The following is a 24,338-nucleotide window of genomic DNA, read 5'->3' as shown; positions in this document are numbered from 1 at the left end:
AGGAAATGACCCATGCCTTTGTGCTTTGCTGAGCAGTATTAGCTGGTATGAGTCCTTGCTGAAGGCACACGTCAGGGACAACTGCTTTCCTGCACTCTGCCTGAAGGTGAAGAATTCTGGATGGTATATTTGACAACAGATATGACCTGATGGCTTCAGAGTGAGTAACAGCACTTCAGTTGGGACGATCGCTTCTCCCTCCAGCTGTACAGACAAATCCCATCTTACTCTTACATTCTGGTCCACATTTACAATGAATATACCAATGTAAAAACAGATCACAAGAGATCACTGATAAAGGATTCCTCCTCTCCTTGGCTAGCACTAAAACTTCTACCCACGGCTTTGCATTGGTCCTTCAACACATTCCTGTGCTTTTACGTTTTCTCTGAATCTCATAGTCTGGGTGGGTGGGGGCAGGGAGAGCGTTATGTAGCTGAGAAAAGTGCTGCAGTGCCCTGCTCATGATCCGGTATTTGTAGCCCTACCTCCATGTGCTGAGTTCTCTTGCACTCAGATTGCACATGAACACACAGGTAGTTGAGTGAACAGGTGAAACACTGGGATGCAGCTGCAGAAGGGTGCAGAACAAGGGCAAGGACTGCAAACTCCACAGAAGTGAAGTGGAGCTTAGCAATGGTGGGGATGGCTTGCAGAAGAATTGTCTTGGCTGGTTTCTCCAAGCAACACATGAAGCATGGCAGCAGATTACGTTGTGTGAAGGGATAATCTTGATCTGCACCCTCAACTGGAAAGCCACAGTGATTTAACACAAATGGAAATGTACTCCCACAGAAATGAGCTGCAGCTATCCTAGCAGCCCGGAAGACTTGTTGCACTATGAATATTATCCTTATCTGCAAATGCAAACCTGTTTTGCACTAGTTCCAAATGCATTGCCTTGAACATGCTTATGACGTCAGTCCCATCTACCTTGCTTTCTCCTCTCATAGCAGACCTTTCACTTCTTCAGAACCCCTCCCCCACTCCCCCGCCCCTCCCACCCCCTTTTTTTCTTTCACATTCATCTTTGGGAATGGAGACGCAGGATGTCCTAAGCTATCACTTTAGAAGTCATTTCACTTCAGCACCATGTTGATTTTGCCTGAGGTGTCCCCAAAAAACCCTTTTTTGTATTTCCATTGTCTGTCATTGCAAACTCAAATGTTGGGCTTTACTAGTGCAAATAGCTGTTCCTAACCATTTTCCAGGACTAGAAAGCCACTGAACGTGTAGCCCACTTGTACAAACACCATCTGGAAAGTCTGTGCTAAGTGAAGTCCTGAAGGATTGTAGGAGCTTTAAAAAATTCTAGTAAAAAAGTGCAAATAAAAATTCTGATACTGAAGACAAACACATTCATTTAAGCCTATTTATTGAAAACCACGGTAGCATATATCTTATATTATAGTGATGTACAGTCACTGGGAATATAACTCTCCAGCTGGTGTAAATGTTTTAGTATAAGCCCAAATTGTACCCTAAGACAAATTTAATATGGATTGACTTACCATTTTCAAATCCATTGCTATGTTCTCTTCATCCAGACATTCTTCCTGCATTTTTCCCTCTGACTCAACATCTTCTTTTCGTAACAATATCACTTTCATAAGATTTTGTCCCATTTTAACCTGCCTTTGGAAATGGCAATCTGGAGAACATGGCCCTGGGGAGAGAGCCAGGCTGCTGGCATGGGGAGGACATGGGGGAGTAGGGGTGGAATCTGCACTTTTTCCAGTCATGCCTTTTTCCTTAGAGCACTGCTCTCTATCAGTGACCATGCAGTGGCAAGAGAAGCTCCTTTGCTCCAGAGAACGTGCTGCAGATTTTACACGGAGATCCCACCCACATGGAGATTGTCACCCAACGCAGGAGATTGATTAGGTACCACAGATCACTCTATAGTATGTGTAAGACCCCTGTGGTCACCTCTCGGTACCTCTCAGTCCTTAAAGTAAGGGCATTACCATCGCAGGACTTCACACCTGTGCCTGTGGAATAAAAACTACCATCTTATGGAAACCTTTTTCTTTTTCTTTTTTCTTTTTTTTAGCTTGTAAAGGAGTAGGGCCCTTAGGAAGCACAAATTCACTTCCCAGGTCTGTTACACATTTTTGTATGCAGTTTCTGCCAAGCCCTTTTTTTCCCTGCTGTGTAGGAAAACTGTTTTTGATTAACACCATGAACACCGCAGTGTAAGAGATGAAGGACACCTGCCTGCTACTACCTGCAGAGGCAATCATGCTGCTCCTTCCCTTTCCCAGGCTGATCTCCTCCTGCTTTAAAGCAGTAAGGTCTTCTACTATCACAGAACTTTTCACCACTGCATGAAGCAGCTCCTACATCTTACAGCAAGAAGCCATATAGTTGTTAATTAGAACTGCTGTACTGGTGCAGGACCACACAGCCTGTGTTTGCCTGGCCTGTAGCTTCCCCTCTCATGGAATCACAGAGCATCTTATGTTGCAAGGGACCCCAAAGGGACTGTCAAACTGAGCATCTTCTGACCATTCACAAAGTAGGACTGCAGACCACTTCCAGCTTGAACTGACCCCCTGTCAGTGGGATATCTGATGGCACTTCTATAGCATCATGAATCCATTCCCATCCTTGTGAGAAATTCTGATACACCTCAAGGTCCCATTCCTCTTTTTTCTTTCTGCATTTAGACAGTACATTAGCCTTTAGCACAGTACAAGTTGATGACTTCCTCACTTGAAAATATGTATTTTCCATGAAAGCCGGAGTTTGCATCACATTGTGCTTTGCAAAATCTTGCATTTCCTTCAACTACGTGAATGTTCAGATCATAAACTTTTTGCTGCATTTTGATTCTTTTCTTACAATTACTGTAATTCTTGGCTTCAACATCTTAATGACCTCACGTGGCCTCTTAGCATGTCACACCTTTCCTCAGTGCTCAATTTAAACAGCATCTCTATCCCTTTCACAGCTTGTCAGGAAAAGCAATATGCTTGTAGAGGCCTGTGCATGTTACTGCTTGTGGTAAATAATACAACAAAAAGACGCAATTTTCCCTTTTAAAGCAGCTGTGTTGAAAACAGAAATATTTAATCACTTTTAGTATGTGCAGCCTCAAACTTTTGCTGGTGAAGGAGTGTTTTTCTACCAGATAGCTGTGGCAGGGCACCCAGAAGTCCATGCTGCTGGCCTGTCAGTGAGATGAGCTGGCCTCCCTCTCCCCCTGCTCTCTGAACCAAACTTCACCTCAGGTTCACACCACCAGGATCTCAAACATCTGCCTGTGAATGCCATGGAAGCTCAAGGATCTGCCCCACAGCCCTGTGAAGTCCTGGGATGTTTTGGAGACACAATAAACAGGTATCACCGCACTCTGTGGGGCACGGGGTGGTGAGGAACAGACAACAGCCAGCAGACACAAATATAGCCCTTCTGGATGCCTAGTTACTAAAGCAGCAGCGTGCAGAGATGCACAGAGGATTTAATTATATCCACAAGCACCATTAGGACTTGCACCATGACCCCAGTTTTCACCAGTTATATTATGTTTAGGTTGGTAGCTGTAGCTGCTGCTCGCCTTGCTCCCACCAGCCAGGCCGCTGTACTAGAGCTCTTCACAGCTCCAATCATGTCCGGCTGTGACAGCTCCATCATCCTCTTGTTAATGAAATGTCTCTGCATGTACGTACTGGCTTCTGCATCTGCTCAATGAGGATCTTTCACTTACAGTGACATGGACCCAAACCATACCCACTGACTGACCCCCCAGAAAGTGGAAGGTCAGCATTCAGCCATAGCCCCGGTGAAACCCTTCCACACTGCAAAGATCTTTTTGCATGCTATCCCTTCTTTTGGTAGCCCCTTGCCAGCCCGTTTGTACCTGGTTTGTATATCCAGGGACTTGTGTTTTCTCCTGTGTCATACTTCTATCCCCAGCCTCTGATGAATCTCTATTTGAGACACTTCGATAAGATGTCCCAAAGGCACCAATATCCTGCAAGAAGATAAGGCTGTCCACCTGGATTCAAGTCACGCAGCCTTTATGGTGTAGCTGGGATACAGGAATGTTTCTACTAGGCAGCACATGCATAGTGCACTACCCCTTAGAGATGCTCTACCAGAATAGGTGGCGTGGTTTGTCCCTACCCTGTGTAAGTGCTAAGCTCTGCAGGAGAACCTCAACTGCAGAGGGGGGTATGACTAATGTTAAACAGGATCCTGGGTAAACTTGGAAGGCAAGAAAGGAGAGCTAAGGAAGAGCATCCGAAAAAAGAATGCATGTGAGTCCCTGGCTTTGCCAGCAGTTTCTGTACGCTATCAAATGCCCTGTCATGTTCCAGAGGTTGATGTTCCTGCAGTGACGTCCCAGTGTCCCACCAGACCTGCCCTGTGACGACTTCCAGCACTGGACCACATGGGATTCAGGTCAGGCTTAAAAACACGTTCAAACATCTGTCTAAATAAACAAACATGGGTAACAGGTTGTATTTTTTTTTCTTTTTTTTTTTTTTTTTCTTTTTTAATAAGGAATGTTGCCAGTCCTACTTTATTATGCGTAATAGAAGGAGGTGAAAAAAAAAATCAATATAAGCACTGCACCTAACCTACTTAAACTACAATCACAATGTTATCTGAATGCCTTACAACATTGTTTAAATCCAACAAGTAGACAAGAAAACAACAAATCTATGCAGGGTTTTTTATACATATGGTGAGAAAGTTTGCAAAGGGTTAAAATATATTTTCTGTTCTGTATGCTTCTTGTACAAGGAAGTGATGTGTATACTTATGAGCAGAGCCTTGACTCATACAGACAATAATCAAGCTGAGAACATAAACTGCATATCTTAAAACATTACTCCAAATCTCCTACCGTTGCTCATATAAAATCAAATCCAGCACCTATTAAAAAGTTCAGCCAGCTGATTCTCTTTGACTCCAGTGGGCATTTGACCAAGCCCACGATGGCTGTGAAGTACCTGATAGTCTAATTGTATTCATATGACAAAAATCACATTGCATAGATTTAAACAGGAAGACATGCAATAACAAGACAAGTCACAGTATAGCAAAACCTTGTTTCTTTGGTGAAACAGAAGCAGATATAAAAAGTTACAAAGATTTTAGACTTTCATTCACAAAAAAAAAACAAAACCAAAAGCAAAACAAAACAAAAAAAACCCAGACATTCACATTATACACTATACAAGATAATATAAATAGAGAAAAGTATTATGTGCACTGTTTGGGGCAGGGGTGGGGAATGAACCAGCCAACGCAGTGATGCATTGCCAGGCTGAACACACAAAGGTCAGGTACCCAGGATGGAGCAGTCACTGCCATTTTTAAAGAGATATTGTCTGGGACTGTATTCAGTGCTCCTGATAAGCCATGGCAAGGCTGCCTCATGGGTAGCTCTGCCTAGGACAAACTCTTAAATGTTGGCTGTGTTTTCTATTCTTTTCTTTTCCCTCACAACTTTTTGTATCATCTCCCCACATGATACAAAGGCATAAACCTCTCGTCTGTCTCTGTTTTTGCAATGCTATGTTAGAAAGTGTATCCCAGGGAACTTACTGTTCTTCATTTTCCCTTTTCTTTTCCTTTTTTTTCCTGTTCCCAAAGCTGCGCAGGGAACTTCCCAGAAATAATCAGACACAGTCCTTTATGTGGAGAGGTCCTTTCAAACATTACCTTCTACACTTACTGTACACATCCAGGTCAGTTGTCACACTGACCAGGGTAAGAAATCATAACAGAAAACTCCTACGCACACACTGCACCAATTACAACCTATAATCTCTTTGTGCACACACTTCTTTCTAGAAAGCCAAGATCCTGATTCTTCCGCAAGTCACACAGATCTCACCCATCTAACCACAAACAAATGACCCTGTTTAGCAGGAATTTTGTCCTCTGGGGAAATAGCAAAAGGTGGTTCCAAAAGTGGAGCTCAGGGGCTAATACTGCTCTGGCGAGCTCTTTTAATCTTCTTTGCATGGGTAAAATAACATCCAATAAATTAAATCAGTATGGCTTACTTCATTTATTTATGTACGCTTCACAGCTGCAGCATTCATACACAAACATTCATTACTTTATAAAAAGATTAAAAAATGGTTATATATACAAAATTATTTACTTTTTTGATTTTGTTTGTTTTTTACAAAAATTGATCCCCCAAACACTAGGTCTATCTCCATTTTAGAATGCAGAGACCTGTAATATAGACCTTGTAGTTAATGTTGTGAAAGTCACTTTTTTTTTTCTTCTTTTTTTCTTTTTTCTTTCTTTCAAAAAAGGTGGCCCTGGTTGATAAAGTTAATGTATTAGCACTTGGATTTTTACAGGCCCTCCTTGTCATATACAAGTCCTCCATGCAGTCCTTTCTCACGAATGATGAGGCTGGAATGGAGAGCAGAAAAGAAGTTCCACATTGCAGTCCCTAGTTCATGCTATATCCCCACTTATGTGCTCTAAATTTTGCGTCACATGGACACACACTGTACCTTGAATGATAACTGGCACAGTTTGCATTTTAAAGAAAATTCATGTAACTTTTGTGTTTATCTTCACCTGTTAATAGCAAATTTCAGTCAGTAAAGTTATTTCAACCATTTCCAGCCTAGGTAAACATAAAAACAATGTCATAAACGACTGAAGACCTCTGAGGCCATTCTAACCATAAATATGCCCGAACTTAGTGTGACTTTTCATTTTATATACAGGATTTTAAAAACAACAACAACAACAAAGAAAAACAATTAAACAACATTAAAATCATCTTATTTACATTTTCATTGGTGCTAAAATCGAGCTGTTTAAATATTGCAAAAGGCTGGTAAGTATCATAAAATGATCCACACTGATGGCATATAGAAAACTAATGATCATTATAGGCTGGAAATGGTTTCCTTTTATCCCCATAAGCACTTCTCCTCTATATACTTTCTTAAATTTTCTGATAAACACATTATTTTATTATTTTTTTGCAAAATGAATTGTGAATACCGGAGTCCGTAGTTTCAGAACAATTTCATAATACTCCTAAAAGTGATAGAAAAGGCACAGAAAGTTAGAACTTTGGCTGAAATGGTGGAAATCCCCATTCACCATTTAGCACTCAGCGCCTTGAGTCCTGCCACGTCCTGATCCAGCGATGGTAGTGTTTTGATGAGTTTAATGACGTTCCCTTTCCCGATGAAGAATGTTTATAGTAGTATTTCTTAGAATAAGTCCTTTGGTATGTGGACGCTGCAATGAAAAAGAGGGAAAATAAAAGGAAATCAAAATAATTCAAGCATGAATCATTTGTCTTTACGTCCCTTCCTATTTATTCTTGGATGAGGAAAGGGCTAGCAAATGATTAACTAGTATGACCGTGTTACGGACAGGAGAACTGTCTCTTACACAAAGTTAGAACACTCCTATATGAGTTAGTGTTGCTAGTAATCTATTAATTTCAGGAACTTTGTAAGAGTCCTGCTGTTTAATTTAAAGTAACCTTAATGGCTTCTGTAAAAACAGAAAAGGAACTTTCATATTAGTTCATCTGCAATACGAGACTTTGTTTATATCTCCTGCACTTCTCTTTAAATATGTGCTTGTTACTTATCATTACTTATAATTACAGACGATCATTTTTATGTTAATGAGTCTACTGATCCCAGTCCAACACTGACTCATTTTCAAAGAACTTACGATTCATGCATGTAATTTTAGGCATATCCCATCTTCCATTCCCTTGGCAGCGTATAGTTGGAACATGACGCTGGATGAAACCATCTTTGCAGTGATATCTTATAAGGGAGTTAATCTCATAACGAGGTTTCATCTTCCCAAAGGTCTTTGCATTTTCTACAACAGGGGGCTGACCACAAGCAACTGAAGGAAGACAAAAAAAGAAAAACAGAACCCAAAACGTCAGTTAGTGAAAGATCTTCTGAATGTGATAACTGACTTCTACACCAGTGGCTTCAGCAAGACTCAAAGGAAAAAGTTCAAATAAGAACAGGGAGATCAGTCTTTTCTGTAGCTCTCCTGTTCTTGTAGGGCAAATGGGAAATGGGAAATCACAGGTTGCTCTGTTAATACTTCCTTTTTGCTTTAAGTTACTGATATAAATTTGAAACAAAAAAGTTTTCATACTCACACAAAGATTTTCACTAGACAGCTGTAAAACCTGAAAAGTAGTGAAGTTACAGCAAACATTTAAGAAAAATATCTTATTCTCAAAACTTATCATGTCCTCCTCAAAAATACACTGTTTAAAGACATGCTAAAGTCATGCATTCATCTGTGCACAGAGAACATATTAACAAGAAGCTGAAAATGGTAACTGGGCAGTGATGAAGTGCACACAAGATTTTCGCTCTTCTTTACTTTCCCAAACCAAAGAGGCAGAGAACAACCAAGACATTAATGTACATTTCCTGGCATTTCTCAGGTTTCTTGTAACTATCAGCTTTAACAGTGTGTAAGCCCAGAATGCTTTTCAGATTCCAAAAGTGCAATTACGTTTGGACTAGATCTTAGAGGTCTTTTCCAACCTTAATGATTCCATGATTCTGTGATTAAGCTACACGGTTTTGGAAAATGTGGAAGGGAAGGGCAGCATCAGGACAGATGATGCTCAGTGTTGAAGAGGAAATTGTTATCTAGACCACTTCAGGGGTAACCAAAAATTAATGCATATTACTGTTGTCCAAATGCCTCTTCAACACTGACACGCATGGAGCACCCATCACCTTTCTAGGAAGCCTGTTCCAGTGTCTGGCAACCCTCACAGTATAGAAATATTTCTTAATACCCAGCCTGAACCCATCCTGTTGCATCTTTGTTTTGTTCCCATGCATACTATCACTGCTGCCCTCACCATTCACAGTGATGTCATCAAAGGAAAGAAGAATTGGTAGTATTTTCGAGACATTGAAGTATAACAGTCCCACCAGGTTTGTGAATGTCTCTTGAGATCTGCATATAAGAAATTTGCCTGGTTTTAACCACAAGTTTCAACTGGTTTAATTCTGTGCCTGAGACAGAAGAAGATTAGGAGGATGTGATCTGTGTATAAAGGTGATTTTGAGGGGGCTAACTCAGTTCTGAAATCACTGTACCGATCATCAGAAATCAACACCGTTTTGTCCCTTTAGCATTATAAAACTGGAATAAAGAATTATATGCCATAGTTTCCGTATAACATTTCTACCTGTTCCTTTCTTGCAGGTGTAGGTCAGGTGGTAATTGCATGGAACATCATTCCACTGCCCATTTTCATGCCATATTATAACAACACAGTCTTCTCCAGCAGAAAAGAAACTATCTGGCTGATTTGGTCGCCAGTTCTCATATTGCTGCAGGAAAGATTAACAAATTCATTATTCCCAGAGTTGATATATTTTTACATTCCATTTTACAAAAGAGCGCACAACATTACCTTTAATGAACAGCAATTTCAATTGTTCAAGCAGTTCAGCTCAAACTAAACAAAGCTAGATTTACAGTATCTTCCCACTCAAGTAAAAGATGCAATCAATAGACTACTATCCCTGCTAGTCAATGACTACTAAATGGCAAACCACAGGTTGGCTGCTCAGATTCGAATGACTTATTCTCTAACTTCATTTAATGAAGCAATGCAACGGGACAGCTTGCAGAATTAGGTGTAAAGTAAATAAAGGTGTCAGAGTGTGTCCCCAGATCACTGCAAGTCAACATCTCCATTAAAAAATAAAAAAATAAAAAAGAATACAGAGTAGCCTTTTCAGTGTAGGAAATGATTATCTGAATTCTTCCATCTGAAAAAAACCTTAACACCACAAACACCTTGATCATATGAGGGCTGCTCTGATAGTATTGCTTCCTAATTTTTTCTGTTGGCTCAGGAAGTTAGAGGCAGATGTTGGTGGGATGGCAGTAGAGGTTGAACCTTCCCACCAATATTCTTTTACATGTTGTTGCCATGTGACTGATAGCAGCAGAGGGACAGTGTGACAGAGTGGCATCTGACGTGGAAATGGAGATGAAGCAAAGATGTGGAACTGAATTCCTCCATGTGGCAAAAACGGCACCTAGTGACATTCACTGACACTTGCTGGACGTTGATGGAAAGCAACCAGTGCACAGCACTGAGCACAGTGAGGCTGTGGGTAGTATGTTTTATCTGTGACATCAGTAATGTGAAAGACAAGCAATGTTCTGGATGGCCATGCAGACTGCTGCAAGCACAGCATGCAGTCCTTGATAGGTTATGTATGCTCTGATGTCCTTGCAGTTACCAGAGGTGGGATAATCTTTACACCACTTCTTGTTTCATCTTGATCCCAAGTGAAGCACAATAATTTGAGACTTCCATAATGTTATGCAAAGGAAAGCTTGAGTAGATATGGGAAACTATTCTTAGCATTTTTTCTTTGGGATTTCTGTGTGTCACCCCATGAAGAATTTAATGAAAGATAAAAATAGATATCTAAAAGAACAGGAATTCAGATAAATGCCAGACTTCAACTGGGCAGACAGTCCCTTGTATGGTCAAAATGGCAGAGTTTCTATATTGCTTATGTTTTCCTGAGTGCTTACATCTTTCTGGCTAGAGCTGGGCCATATAAATGTCATAAAAGTTTAGCTTTCTATTTTCTTAGCTTTATCAAATAACCACTATTTACTGCCGGTGTGAAGACATTCTAGAAACAGAGTTAACAAATGCCATATGAGTTGTATTTACCTTAAATTAATCAGGCTATGAAAAACAAAACAAACAAACAAAAACATGACCTTTACCTGCTATATGTTATCTCTTTCATCAAAGATTTTAATTCTCCAAGCAATTTAACAATTACAGTTTAAATAAATTTGTTCTGTACTGACTTTATTACCTTTCCAATTCATAAAACATCCTTCAAGTGGAACAAGCTTAACTTCATCGTTACTTAATTTCACCCGTGTCTAAGAGGCCTAAACTACAATACATGCTAACTCAAGACCAGAACTGAGCACTTCACACCAGCTCCCAGCTGAGCCACACAAGCTCAATACACTGCTACTTGCCTTGCCTCAAGGAGCCAAAAACTTGTGTTTGCTTTGTTGGCAGGGCTGCTGTGTAACGGCAAAGGATTATATCTAGACTCTGTGGTTTATTCAAGAATGTCTGATATCCTCCAGCATGACATGCTGTTACCTCACATCTGATATCATCATTGCACAAATTTATTTTGGCAGAATACCTCCAATTCGGCTTGGTTTTAGTGCCAGAATTGCTAAGCAGAGGAAGTTCCAGAGCGTTGAATTGCTTTCTTAGGTCTCCACCCAGATCTTCTGTAGTTTCTCAGTTCCTTATTTAGCCACTGATTACATGATAATGGTACAAAAGGATTCTTACAGTTCTAGTGGAAGAAGTTGCTAGAGAAATAAACTGATGTGGGCTTTTTTAATTATTATTATTTTTTCTTATGGATGATATTTTTGCATGACCAGCAGCTTGAAACTGTTTTCCACTTTCAATACTGCAAACTGGGGGTGACTGCACTATGTGCAGTAAAACTATAACAGCAGAAAATCAGCGGGAAAGAACCAAAAAGAGGCAAATTCCAGTGTATGGTACTGTTGGTTTCAAAGACACTCCTTACAATCATGCATACAAAGTGTGCTAAGTGTAAACACTCCCTTCACACACACTAGAAAAAAAAAGTATTTTAAACATTCTATTCATAAATTTTCTGTCAGAATGCAAAGCTCTAAATATTCTAATTAAGAAGCCTTTTAAGTGCTTGTGTCACTTAAGATCCTCATATTTTGGTGCAATTAACAGAATTTTGCAAAAGTTAAGTTTTACTAAAAAGAAAAAAGCTCAATACTTTAATTACATTCCCTGGCAATATGTACCATGCAAGACTGCTTTTTAAGACCATGTCCAAAACAGATCAGCCATGGTCAGAGAGGAGCCAAAACCCGTTGGCACTATTCCATCCAGCCTGCTGCTACTCCCACATCACGATGACACCAGCAAAACCACACTCAGCAGCACGGTGTTTCAGTGGATGAAGTGCAGGGCATCCTTCTGCCAACAGTCAGGCTTCAATCATGGCCATTAGTGATGCTTTTAGCTGTATCACACATAAAGCACGAGTTATATTTCTTGTATTTTTCTATCTGTATATTCATTTGTCTCTTTGAGAGCTACACCTGTGTTGTGTCTTACCATTAGCTCCCACTGAAAATATGAGCTCCTGTTATACAATTTTGCTTTTTCAGAAATATTTCTTGTGTAGGCTTTTGATGAAGCCCACATAATGAAAAGTATTAAAAACCTCCCCACAGGAATTAGGACAGAAGGCCTATGGGTTACAGCCACAGCTGAGGCAGGGCACCAGCTCTTCAGGCTTCCCTGGCTGACTGATCTCCAGTCAGTGACACAGTGGCAATGTGTTTTCTTGTCTTGTGCCTTGTAGTAAAAGTTCCATGTGCTTGAGGAAGATTTCCTTATACAGGATTGAATTAAAATTGCAGTCTTAATCAGCCTTACTCAGGTGATAGGATAAAGGAGGAAAAGAAAGTCAAGATGACACAAAGAGCTGTAAAACTACTGATTTCAGTGGCCAGTAACAATTTTTGTCATTCAGATTCACTGTTACCTACGAGATCCTGCCTCGTGGGAGATTTGTTAATTATTTTTTTCTTAGATAGCCAGTCTTATTTGAGGGACTAATTTCCTTCTTAATGAGTCATCCATTCATCTCTTTCAGATGTTTGCCTTGCCAAGATGAATCTCCGACCTAGTCTCTGACCTAGCACTTAGACATTTCAGCCCTCCCTTTATCTCCAAAGCGTGCACCAAGTGGTTTAGATCAATGACTGGGTTCTGCATTCCAGAACAGACAACAAACACCACATTTAATGAAGCACAGCTACTGATGCAAACAAAACATTACTGCTTAACCCCTTTGTAGTGCAAAGCCAGTAATCTCTTGCATGTAACTAGAGCTAGGAAACAGCTTATTTGAAATACAACTACTATTTAGATTTATAGGCTTAATGACTTTACTCCTGGATTAAGGAAGCATATTTTCAGAATGTTTAAATAAGCTTAAAGCATAAACTTGTGTTGGCAACTCCTGGCACTTGTAATGTCCACCACGATTTTCATTTTATTTCAGTTTATATATATTTCTATACTTACCTACCTGATAGCTTCTTAATGCAAGATTAATGTAGCTAAACAATAAAACAAATAAATTAACCTAAACTAAACAAAAAACAAGCAGTGATGTAGGGAGTCAGCTGACTGGATGTTCTCTATGCCATTTCATCTCAAGTGAAGCACAACATTATTAAACCAGTGTAAGACACCATTACAAAGCTTACTGGCTACTGTCTCTAATTCCCTCCCCCTTCCCCTTGACAATTTTGCTACAAAACAGGAATATACTTATTCACAGTAGCAGACAAACTCTTTGAAGTCTTCTTCAGAAAAGCTTTGTGAACATGACCCTCACTGTGGAGGTTCTGTTATAACTGGCTTGCAAGCCCTGGTCATTACCCTGCTTTATAGGTTGGCTGAATGACAACATATCAGCATTAAGGTTCAATAAGTATACGGATCAGCTCAGAAATCCTTGGCTTGCGGCTCATGCTGTTAGTCAGCACTTATACTGTTACATGAGACATTCATGGGGGGGTGAAAGGCATTGCATTTCCTTTCAACAGAAAAAAATAAAAATAAAAATAAAACAGATTCCTGTGAAGATTTGGCAGTGAATAAAATACTACATTAACTTTGCCTGGTCTTTAAATACATTTATACATTGAGAAAAATGTACGTTACAGCATAGGGTCTGTTTCACTTCATTTCACCCCAGTCCTGAAAAAGATTTCCTGTTTAATTTTATGAATGGGAGTAGTTTGGCAGAACTCACCAGAAGTATTCGTAAGACTAAAAAATCCATTCAGTGGATGCTTAAGCACAGGCCCTGTTTTAAAACCATGGGTGGTGTCCTAAACTCCATAGGGTAGATCTCATGCATACTTCAAGCACTTACTAAAATAACACACTTGAAAGAAGGATTGGGCTATGAAAGTTGACAAGTCTCTGCTGAGAGAAATTTAAGTAAATCTGAAGACAACAACTATGTCTAAACTTGCCTATGAGCACATAAATGACATGTCATGACCCTGATATTCTGAATATTTAGATCATTGTTGAATGACCTCCCACAGACCCTTAATCTGGGCTTTTTTCATGAGATTTGGGAAACACAGAATTTGGATCAGGCAGGCAGGCAGTCCTTCCCACTGCAGTCAGTCACACCGTGAGCAAGTCAAACTTTCAGAAGGCGCTTTGCTTTGCTAAGGGCCTTTGCAAAAGATTTCCCTTTAAAGGCCTTTTTTTTTTTTTTTTTTTTTCTTTGTAACAGAACAGTCAGATACGCTGCAAATCTGCAAATGCTTTTATGTCCTACACAACTTGCAAATACATACTCAGAAAAAATTTTGTGTAGCTCTGTGAACATCCATTTGAACTGATCGCATATTGATCAATAAGCACTAAGATTTTTGCAAAAATAAACAATTGTGAAAAGAAATCTAGGAAATAGGATCGGAGTATGCAAGAACGATTTGCTAGCTGATGCAGCTGAAACACAAAAACAGTATCAGGCCTATCTTTTGGGGGGAGCACAAGTTGTCACCTATGGCAGAAAGCTCCCACTAGATGGCAATGTCTACTCACGACTGCCTCCAGCTGCTTGAGGTAGTTCCAAAACGATCGTTATTCAGAAAGGCTCTTTCTTTTATTAACTCTTTAAAAACTAACTGAAATAAGTGGACAGCACCTCAATGAGTTTGACCTGCTCTGGACCAAGTCCTCTTAGGGTATTAACTTTCATTGCAGCTCACACGCCGAGCATCGATCATTTATATGGGTATACTGTGTGTTGGTCGTCCAGAATGATTCTTAGTAAAGAGAATGAAAAACGAGTGGCACAGAGAGCTGGTGAAATTCTTTTGCTAATGGGCAGGTGTTTTACTGGAAGAAAAGTATTTTACGGTGCTAAATGCTGGTTGACAGAATACATGTTCTTTGGGAGTCACACCAACATAATTATATGTTTTCAATGTGATGCAAATTGCATAGGGTGTGACTTTCTCCTTTTGTGCACAACTTCCAGAAGAGCCACTCAAAAAAGAAAACCTTTCACTTTGTCATTTTCCTCAACAGTTATAGCACATCTGAAGTTGCCCAAGAGCTTGAGCCCAGCTGAAACAAGGCTCTGATGGAACCGGCCCCACTGGTAAAAATAAGACAAAAAAACACTTTGTCCTAGAGGCCCTCCTTACTGCCTGTGACATTCTGAACTAGAAACATACCTGTCATTAATAACATTATATAGTTCTCTTCCATTTAAACACAGGTCAAACGAGCATCTTAAAACGAGGCTGTAATGACTGACTGCAGCACAAAATCAAAACATTTGGTAGATTTAAAATCTCCTTCTGCAGGGATCCTGTGGGATATTGGCACAATGAGCTTTTTGTTTGCAGCTGACTACAGTACTTTTTAGTTTGTTTGCTTTATTTAACCCTCGGAGGCAGGCTGCCTCCTTACAGTACCCGGAGCCTTTTGAAGGGCTTCACATATAATAATGTTACTCTTTCTATGAGGACGCAGTTATGGATTTGCTCAGGTCAGAGCTTTTGATTCACTGACCAATAAGGAGAGGAAAAGAGAGGGCTTTGTTTTTGCCAGAATTAAAACTTCTGTTTGGTTTTGCTTTGTTTTTATGTGGCTACCTAGCACTGACAACTGGAGGGCCAGCACTGTGAATGAAGGGTGTAACGTTGTAGTGCCAAAGGGAAGAAAAACGAAATGGAGTCTCTGGACAGTATTAAAAGCAGCAATATGCCCCATTACTCTCCCAGTGACAGACAATCTGGCCACAGACACTAGCCAGCTCTTTATTACTGTGCTAATCTTATGTAATGGGAGTGAGCTCACTGCCCTACAAAGCATTAATTATCAACAGCATTTTCCAAAGGATATGAATAACACCCCTTGTGAGATGGAGGCCCACGGCACAACCCCAAGTAGCTATATATGTGCTTAATCCATAACATGAATAGCTCCAAAGGACTCCTTCACCAGTGTGCCAGCTCACAAGGGTCCTTAACAGTGAAATGCCAGCAATCAAAATACAATGCAGAAGCTGCCAAGAACAACACCAGATTTTCTTCTGTGTGGATGGGTGTGCTTTACAGCTGTAAAGGTTACTATTCACAGAGTTAAGTGAATTATTTAAATTCAATTTCCCTAAGATATATTCAAATGTCATGCTGTGTTCACTCTTTCCTAGATCAAGCCAATTGTTAAAATATCTACACTGATACGTCAAGTTTTGTTACTTCGTAGTTTGCATTACGTGAAATTCAAGACATGCAAGGACTGAGGTACTTATGGACAAACTGTTATTTTCCTACAGTCCTATGACTGTTAGGGCCTTACCTCCTTCTGTATCACCGTGACTTTCCAAATGTTATTTGTTTTTGTTGTTTCAACATTACAATGCATGTGAAATAAAGTTTATCCAGGATTGAACATAGCAGGGTTGTTCACTATCACAGAAATGTCAGAAAAAAAAAAATATACAGAAAGTGCAAGAAATAATTTTGATTCTGTAAACTTTTATGTAAATAAACTCTCATACACGTATTTTGATTCCCTTGTAAATTACGAATTCTAACAGCACATAACCACACTGTGAAAGAATGAGAGCAAACAAAACATTCTCTGTAATATTCTATTATTTCCTTCTGCCTCTTCCACCTGCCAATGCAATCATATCTGACATGTCCTGAGCAGAAATCTGCTGGATTTTGAGGAAGACATGAACAATAAAGCCCTAGGAATAGTGGGGTGCTGTAAGTGCTCTGAGTTCGCCTCAGTGCCATCACCTTTGAGGTTAGATGTCTGAAAGCTGGGATCTAGGCAGGCAAACCTAGGTAGGCCTAGTTTTCCTTCTCAGTGGCCCAGATGATCCTGTGTGCCACCAATGTTCCAAATCTACAGCCATGGCCACTGACTTTCTGCAACCATTAACTTCATACAGGTGGCCAGCAATAGCTTCCGCAGTTTACTGAAGTCACAGTTCGTTTTGGTTTACATACTGGACAGGATACACTAAGCTTAGCCCAGAAGCTCCTTTGACGATGTGCACTGACATCATCTATGAAGCTCCCAATCTGCCTTATAGAAGAGTTATGAAACAAATAGACAAATACAAATAAAATATGGCCTGGCAAATAAAATCCCATATAATGCAGTATCAGTTACCTAGAAAGAAATCTGTTTATGGGAAAATAAAGTCTAGACTACCAACTGAACTTCAGGGTATAAAAAATATTACCTAGCTATTTTATTCATGTTATTTTGCAGTTTTAAGCCCAGTATGTGTTTCAGATGTAGTGGGAAGAGCACGCTAACAGGTGTTTTTACAAGGAAATAGTGAGATTTTATTTAGACAACCCAATCCAGTGCATAAGACTATGCTATTCTGCCTAAAAGACAGGAAACTGGTGAACAGTTTAACATTAAAGCTACTACTAAGACCTAAAACCTGCCAAAATTCACTATAAGCATATAGATAAATACGTGCCAAATGATTCAGTGAGGTACATCAAAGCCTTCTCACATCCTCTTTGCAAGAACAGAGCCTCACAACACTATGAATTATGACTATATATGTTTCTATTTTGTTAAGAAAATTTTCCTTGTCCTAACAGTCCCCCTTAAAGAAAACATCTTGATGTTCTCAGTGTGAAATGTTGGTACAGTCAAACAAATAGAAACACAGACACAGAAAAATGTCCTGTGGACTGAAAAAGACTTAATGTTTCTGATGTCATACACACTGCTACTTGCTTTCTCATTGAATCTGATTGGACATACTTCATTATTGAAGATACCAACATCTTCTTTGTGTCCTGAGTAACTCTGAGAATCAGACAGTGCTTTTATAAGATTACTCTTCATTTATTCCAAAATATGCTAATTGGTATTACTTTTGCAAGTTAGATACAAATTCCAGTTCACACATGAAAAACAAGCATAGGAATAGGTGGGCTTTAGGGACTGCTACTGTTTTTGATGAACTGGTGACAGGCGGTACTTTCTATAGGGAATTAAAAGAATGCTAAGATACCAAAAGTATCTGACAATAAATAGTTGGTTATTAGGCACCTAAATAATTGTCCCTATTTTCAATATGACTATATTCTGATATGTGATTGATATGTGACTATGACTATGTTCTGATACCTTAGGTTCAGCCATGGTTTCCCAGTAAGAAACTTAATTATATATGTTCACTCTTTAAAAGCCTATTCTCCCTACACAGTTTAAAACAAATCTCTCATCTGACTGAATTGGCATGAACTGATCCCACAGAAAAACTAAAGGCCCTTTCTTAGTTGATTGGCAAAATTGTTATCCATTGATTCATTATGGAGATTCCATATCAGAGAATCTAAGCTTTGTAATACTACTAACTAATGATAAAGAAGAACTCATCACTCTAGTCCTATAGTTACAGCATTTGAGCACTCATCTCATATGATCGTATAAGAAGGCTATGCAGAAAAAAAAACAACCAGTATTTTGGGAGAATATGAAGTTAAAACAGCACCAAGAATTAATGACAATGATGGATATGACTATGAAGCCCACAAAAAGTAGCTAATGTGCACATGTGTATTCAAGAGCACATCATAGATGGAAATGATTCACAGAGCATTTGGACGTACTGGTTTTCAATAAGGAATTCATATATAAGCTTTTGTCCAATGGTCATAAATAATAATGGCTAGCATTTAGTTTCAGTTTAAAAATTCTAGAAAAACACATGGCATAGTTTTGAGCTGAAAAAATTGGAAAAAAAAGACTGATTTCCACAGAAAAAGTGTAACAAAATAACCCAAGCCTTATTTCGTACTGTCCAATGGCAAAGTCTGTTGTTCAGTGATTCTCAGTTCCAGTAGTAAGTGAAACTATGTCTCCTTTTATTTAGCTCAGAAAAAAAACCTCAAATGAAAGAGAAATCATAATTTTTCGTATAAACACTTATTGCAGTTATTTAATCTGGGCAGTACTAAGTCAGCTGCAGTAATGGGCCAATAATTTAATCCATAGTGTGTTTTGCTGTTAGTGTTATTCATTTGCTCTTTATTTAGTCTACCAAATATCACAACTTTTTTTTTTTTTAACTCAAAAACTTAGAAACCACATAAGTACATTTTTCAAACTAAGCCAAGTTATCATCTTAGTATTCAAGCAAGTATTAAAATAAAAATGAATGTGAGCTGCTTTTATATGCACTATCTAGAAGTTTGTGTGATTTTTCTGATTTTGATAGTATCTCCAAGGAAACTTTTTACGTCAGGGGAATACCCAGCAGATCTGGCAAATTTTCTACCAAATTTGAAGTCTTAAATAGCATTCTGGAACTGGGCTACAAAAATAAAGAACAGCCAAATTACAGATGCATTCTGATATACATACATAAGTTTTAATAGATGCAACAATGTCTGCTCAGAAATTCATAGTAGAATATGAGTTTTTAAGAAATAATGCTTATTTTTAAGATTGCAAATTAATACTATCATGACTTTTTCATCTGCAAATACCTAAATGGTGTAGATTTTTGAACTACAGTATTGAAATTCACTGGAATTGTAGGTCATTGTCAGGCAATTACATTTAATGCATACTGTTGATTATGTCATTATTTCTATTAATTAAAAGGGAAGTAACAAATCACTAGCAATAGAAAATAGCAATATTAAACCACCCTCAGAGGGTGTCTGTTGCTGTTAGCAAGGTATGTGAAGCTGCATTAAGAGATTCAGAATTAACTTATCTAGCATAAATGACGCTTGATGCTGCGGCCCATCTTTTACTACAATAAGTACATGGGGAGAGTTAAGAGAAAGTGATGAAAAAAAGCTCCTCCACTCACATCCTGAAAGATTATGTGGCTCAAAGCACAAATGGGCATACTGGTTTGACCAAGGAGTCACCAGGCAACTAACTGCACAAGAAAACATCATTTTCCTTCTTTTTTCCCCATACTGCCACCTCCCACACACGGTAATTTCCCATGAAATGGCTCATTTGTAAGACATTTTAGAGAACTTTAAACCTTTGGCTATTTACATGAAATGGCAATAAGTGAAGCCTGCTCTGTTCCTTGTGTCTGTCTACATAAGCTGTAGCCACACAGAATGCAGTAAAGTACACGTGTAATTGTGTGCATACGTGAGCATGTGCACATGTGTAACCTGAAGTCCAGATGCTTCCTTCTTTAAACTTTTATGGACAGTTAATTGATTAAAGGCCACCTGAACCACCTAAGGATGGCTGCTTCCCCAGCCTAGCTGCACAATTGCCATGCAGACTAGGACAGCCTCCAAGAACACCTGAGAGGCTCCTTCATGCATTATCAAAGATCCAGCCAATGCAAGGGTTTGTACACCATTCCCTCATAAAAAAGAAAAAAATGCATTCTGCTCTGTATATGTGAGGAGAAGTGAATTTCTATATGTCATAATGTAAGAGCTGAAGATCACAAATTCTTCACCATTTGAGACACTTAAGTAATGGTCTTAGACAAAAAGTCTAAGAGTTCTTCTGCATGGAAACTCTCAGAGTACAACGTGTAAAATAATAAATAAGATTTTAGAACTACATCACAAAATATTAACTATCCCAAAACAAGATGGTGCGCTGGTTGTTGTTTGCTTGAATGCATATTTAGTGACTACATGTTTTCTTGCAGTTTCTGTCAGTTCTGGTGGGAACTTTATAAGCCACCACAAAAAGCTGAGTGAATGATTTCATTTTAAAGGCATCTTACCAGTGGGCTACCATCAGTCCAGCGGAAATCACGCTCAAACATCTTGTCATTGAGGCCAATCCACTGGTAGTCATGCCCAATACCTAGTGGGAAAAGAACCAGAAGGATATTTTTATTAACTTTCCCATAAATGGCAGAGATTTCATCAAAGAAAATTAAAAGAATTTGCTCAGAATGAATCAGACATCCTGTTCTTAAGATTCTTCTAATACCTATGCAAACAACTATTTGCAGGCTTTTTTTCTACTGTGTTTTTTTTTTTTTTTTAATTATTTTATTTTCAGATGTCTATGAAAAAAGCAGATTCTCATCTAATAATATTAAACAATCTTTTCTGTTGTCTCCTAACTACACCCCCCAAAGAAAACAGGTTTGTCTCCTATCAGAGCACATATCAGGAAACAACACCGAAAAAGACTCACGTATTTAAGTCTACATTTTTCAATTTTTGTTTAGGCTGTAGACTGTGACCAACGTCCAGACTGCACAGCATTAGGACACAGGAACCTTTATGCCTACCTCATATGGTGGCATTCATGTTATTTGAACAAGAAATATAGAGCCATCATAAAAAAAAAAAAAAAAAAAAAAAAAAAAGTTTCATTATTTTCAATACCAAATGTGTCTCGTTTTCTTTGTAACAAATCGTAACAGTAGAGATAAGGACATCACAAAGTAGAGTAAACACCAGGAAAACGAAGTGCATCTTTCATACACTCAAAGTGCATTTTAACATTTAATGCAAACTCTGAATGAAGAGGAGGATAAGTTGTGAATCCTGCACTTGTTTAGAGAGATGATAACAGTACATACGATTCACGAAGACTTGTTCCTCATGGGATAAAATGCTTGTCAGGTGGGCCCCTTGCAGGCGGCATTCTCTTTCAGCTGTATCCCAGGTACGTCGGTGGGCAAAGTATTTGTAGCACTGTCCTTGGAACTTATGCCAACCATAATCACAAGTCTCTGTGTCTGTGACAAATAAACAAAGCACAGTTCTGATAATGGGCATGAAAAACAGATATGTTTCACACAGATGGAATTTTTACAAGGAGAAGATACCCACCACCAGTAGAGTGGTATGAACACAAACAAGGAGCACTCATCCTTGAGTACTCATTAAATTTTCTAGTTGTTTTGTCTAATCACTTCAGTGTAAGCGGCAGTATATTACTTATGTAAGGAATATACCCATAAGTGGAAACTGTGGCCTGCTGATCAAGTTATGGTGTACCCAGGCAATTCCACAAGGACATTTTTACTCCATTACCCAGAGTGAATGAAATGCCTTTATGTTATACTGCAGTTAGTCTACATATCACCTGAACTTTCTGAGTCTGTATGTGAGTACTAGGATTTTTATTTGTAAGGGTAAATAGTTCTGTGAATGACTGCACTGAATTACGTTGGTCTGGAAGAAACTGATAATGGAAAATAATCATAAAGGAAAGTTCTTATTACTGTTCAGTCCACAGATGCAAAGTTGCAGTATTATCTTTCTGATTTCACCTTTCCAAATCCTCCACAAAAACTCATCTTCCTGGATAAACTATCAATTAATGAGCTTTAGGCATCGGTTTCAAAAGAAGGCCATAAAGCTGAAATACAAACTAATGTACACTGCCAGTGCTCATATGAGGGATGGTGCTGATAAGAATACGTAATAGACAGAAGTTCATATCAGCCAGTATTTCCTTTTATATAAAGAGAAATAAACATGAGCCTCTGAAGAGTAACAATCTGTCAATTTGATATTAATTATTTTGTCAAGGTTAGGCAAATGTAATCAGAATAGATGGTAAGGAACAAGATTCCCATCCCAAGTCTGCTTCTGCACCAGCACTGTAGGAATAACAGGGATAAATCAGGATTTGTAAGATACACAATAACAAATACGATGCCTGGGTTAGTCTGATCTGTGCTTGATAATGGGAAGAACCTGTCATTGAGAGAGCTTTAGAGAGGAATGGAAAACCTTTAGAGGAATCTCAGGAGTATTCTGAGTGGTGGTGGATAAAGTGCCCCAAAAAGAACACTTCAGCACAAGGTTATGACATGTTCTGACTACAGCTGGTTCCAGCAAACTCAGCGCATGCTGCTCACTCTGAAGAGTCTCAGTTGCATGATGATAAAGAACAAGAACATCTCCAAACAGGAATATAAAACTTCCCATAAGGTTTTGTATCAATTACCAAAGCTTTATCTGAAAGCAACTATCTTGTCTTTCCAGTGATATATATGCATTGCGGGTATGAATTTGACCTCTTATTTTCAGTAAGTCAATATAGATAATTGTTAATAAGATGCTCTGGCCTACAGGACCCTTTGCACTTTTTCAGGACAAAGCCAAATACTACAGAATATGCCAATGACATATATCTGCAAATTATTTAACTATTACTTTTTTCAGGTTTTATCTGCTACCAGATGAGAGTCAGTTCTAGAAAAAATAAATTCACAACAGAAGGCTGATTGTTAATTCACAGAAGGAAGAAGCTGCTCACATCCTGAAGCATTAATGTGTCGATTTTCTGGAAGTTCTGTTGCCTCTTTTAATCCTCTGAGATAAAAACTAAACTTTAAAATATATGAATGGATATGTGAAAACATATCACTACAGAGGCTTTCCCTGTCAGCTCTTGGCAACATTAATAGCAAAGCAGTTATTGTCGTAGGAGTCTCGTATCAAAATCTTGTTTTAAGTCATTAGTACAGACATGGATATGAATATGAAGGCATAACACAACTTACACTGTTATCTCTTTTCTATTTTCAACAAGTTAAGCTGCAGAAAGCTTCCTGTGCTTTGACTAATACCAGACATGAAAAAGGAATGTAATCTATACTACCAGCTTGTTAGTTTTTGGTGTTTTCTGCTTTGCATTCTGTAGGAGGTGCAGGCTGTAATCTCCGGGATCTATGCCATTTCAAAGTTTAGTCTGCCTTTGGCTCCCTTGAACATTTGTTTAACCGCGCAATGCTGACTAACAGTGCTGTGTTCTCTCCTAAGGCACTTCAGCTTTTATTATTCATCTTGTTCAGGGACAACCTTGTCCCACAGGAAAGAAGCCAGATAACAACAAGGCAGTGCTGCATGTTGAGAACATTGTAGTTGGAGAGCAGATCTGGGCTGTGCTAGTCTGGCTCTGGCATAGGAGGAGCTGCACAATTTGAGAGGTCTGCAGAAAGGTTGAATGGGAGCTAAGGAGTCTTGAAGCAGTAAAACTAAAAGGTGAGGCTGAAAGAATGGGGTGTAAATGGCCTGAGCATAAATTACAGGTTCCAGAAATTCTCTTAAGGCAGTGGACAGCTAACTGAAATACATGTACACAGAGCTGACATGCACACACCCGTGTTGCCCAGACAACTCCTCCCTCCTATACTAAATTATATGTTTGTTTTCTAAGAACAGCTGAATAACTTCTCCTGCACCTGCCTGTAGCTCAAAACTATCGAAAG

The 24,338-nt window shown here is 38.9% G+C and overlaps 1 protein-coding gene across 3 annotated transcripts in view; it reads right to left on the bottom strand.

The window, feature by feature from the left end:
* Positions 1-4,728: 4,728 nt before the first annotated feature.
* The window catches only part of VCAN (versican), a 104,620-nt gene continuing 85,010 nt past the window's right edge, over positions 4,729-24,338 (bottom strand). For 2 of the 3 annotated variants that reach the window (XM_072360342.1, XM_072360344.1), the window contains exons 11-15: positions 21,693-21,851; positions 20,880-20,962; positions 9,191-9,335; positions 7,684-7,866; positions 4,729-7,236 (exon numbers count right to left, since the gene is read on the bottom strand). In XM_072360342.1, the coding sequence (XP_072216443.1) occupies positions 7,106-7,236; positions 7,684-7,866; positions 9,191-9,335; positions 20,880-20,962; positions 21,693-21,851 (701 nt within the window). In that variant the 3' untranslated portion in view covers positions 4,729-7,105. The remainder of the gene's footprint in view (positions 7,237-7,683; positions 7,867-9,190; positions 9,336-20,879; positions 20,963-21,692; positions 21,852-24,338) is intronic. The other variant, XM_072360343.1, reaches the window with a different exon arrangement.

Source organism: Excalfactoria chinensis, chromosome Z (assembly GCF_039878825.1).
Source record: "Excalfactoria chinensis isolate bCotChi1 chromosome Z, bCotChi1.hap2, whole genome shotgun sequence".
In the NCBI taxonomy this organism is placed as follows: Eukaryota; Metazoa; Chordata; class Aves; order Galliformes; family Phasianidae; genus Excalfactoria; species Excalfactoria chinensis.
The sequence above is the reverse complement of the archived record's forward strand: the minus strand, read 5'-3'. Positions and strand labels throughout refer to the sequence as shown.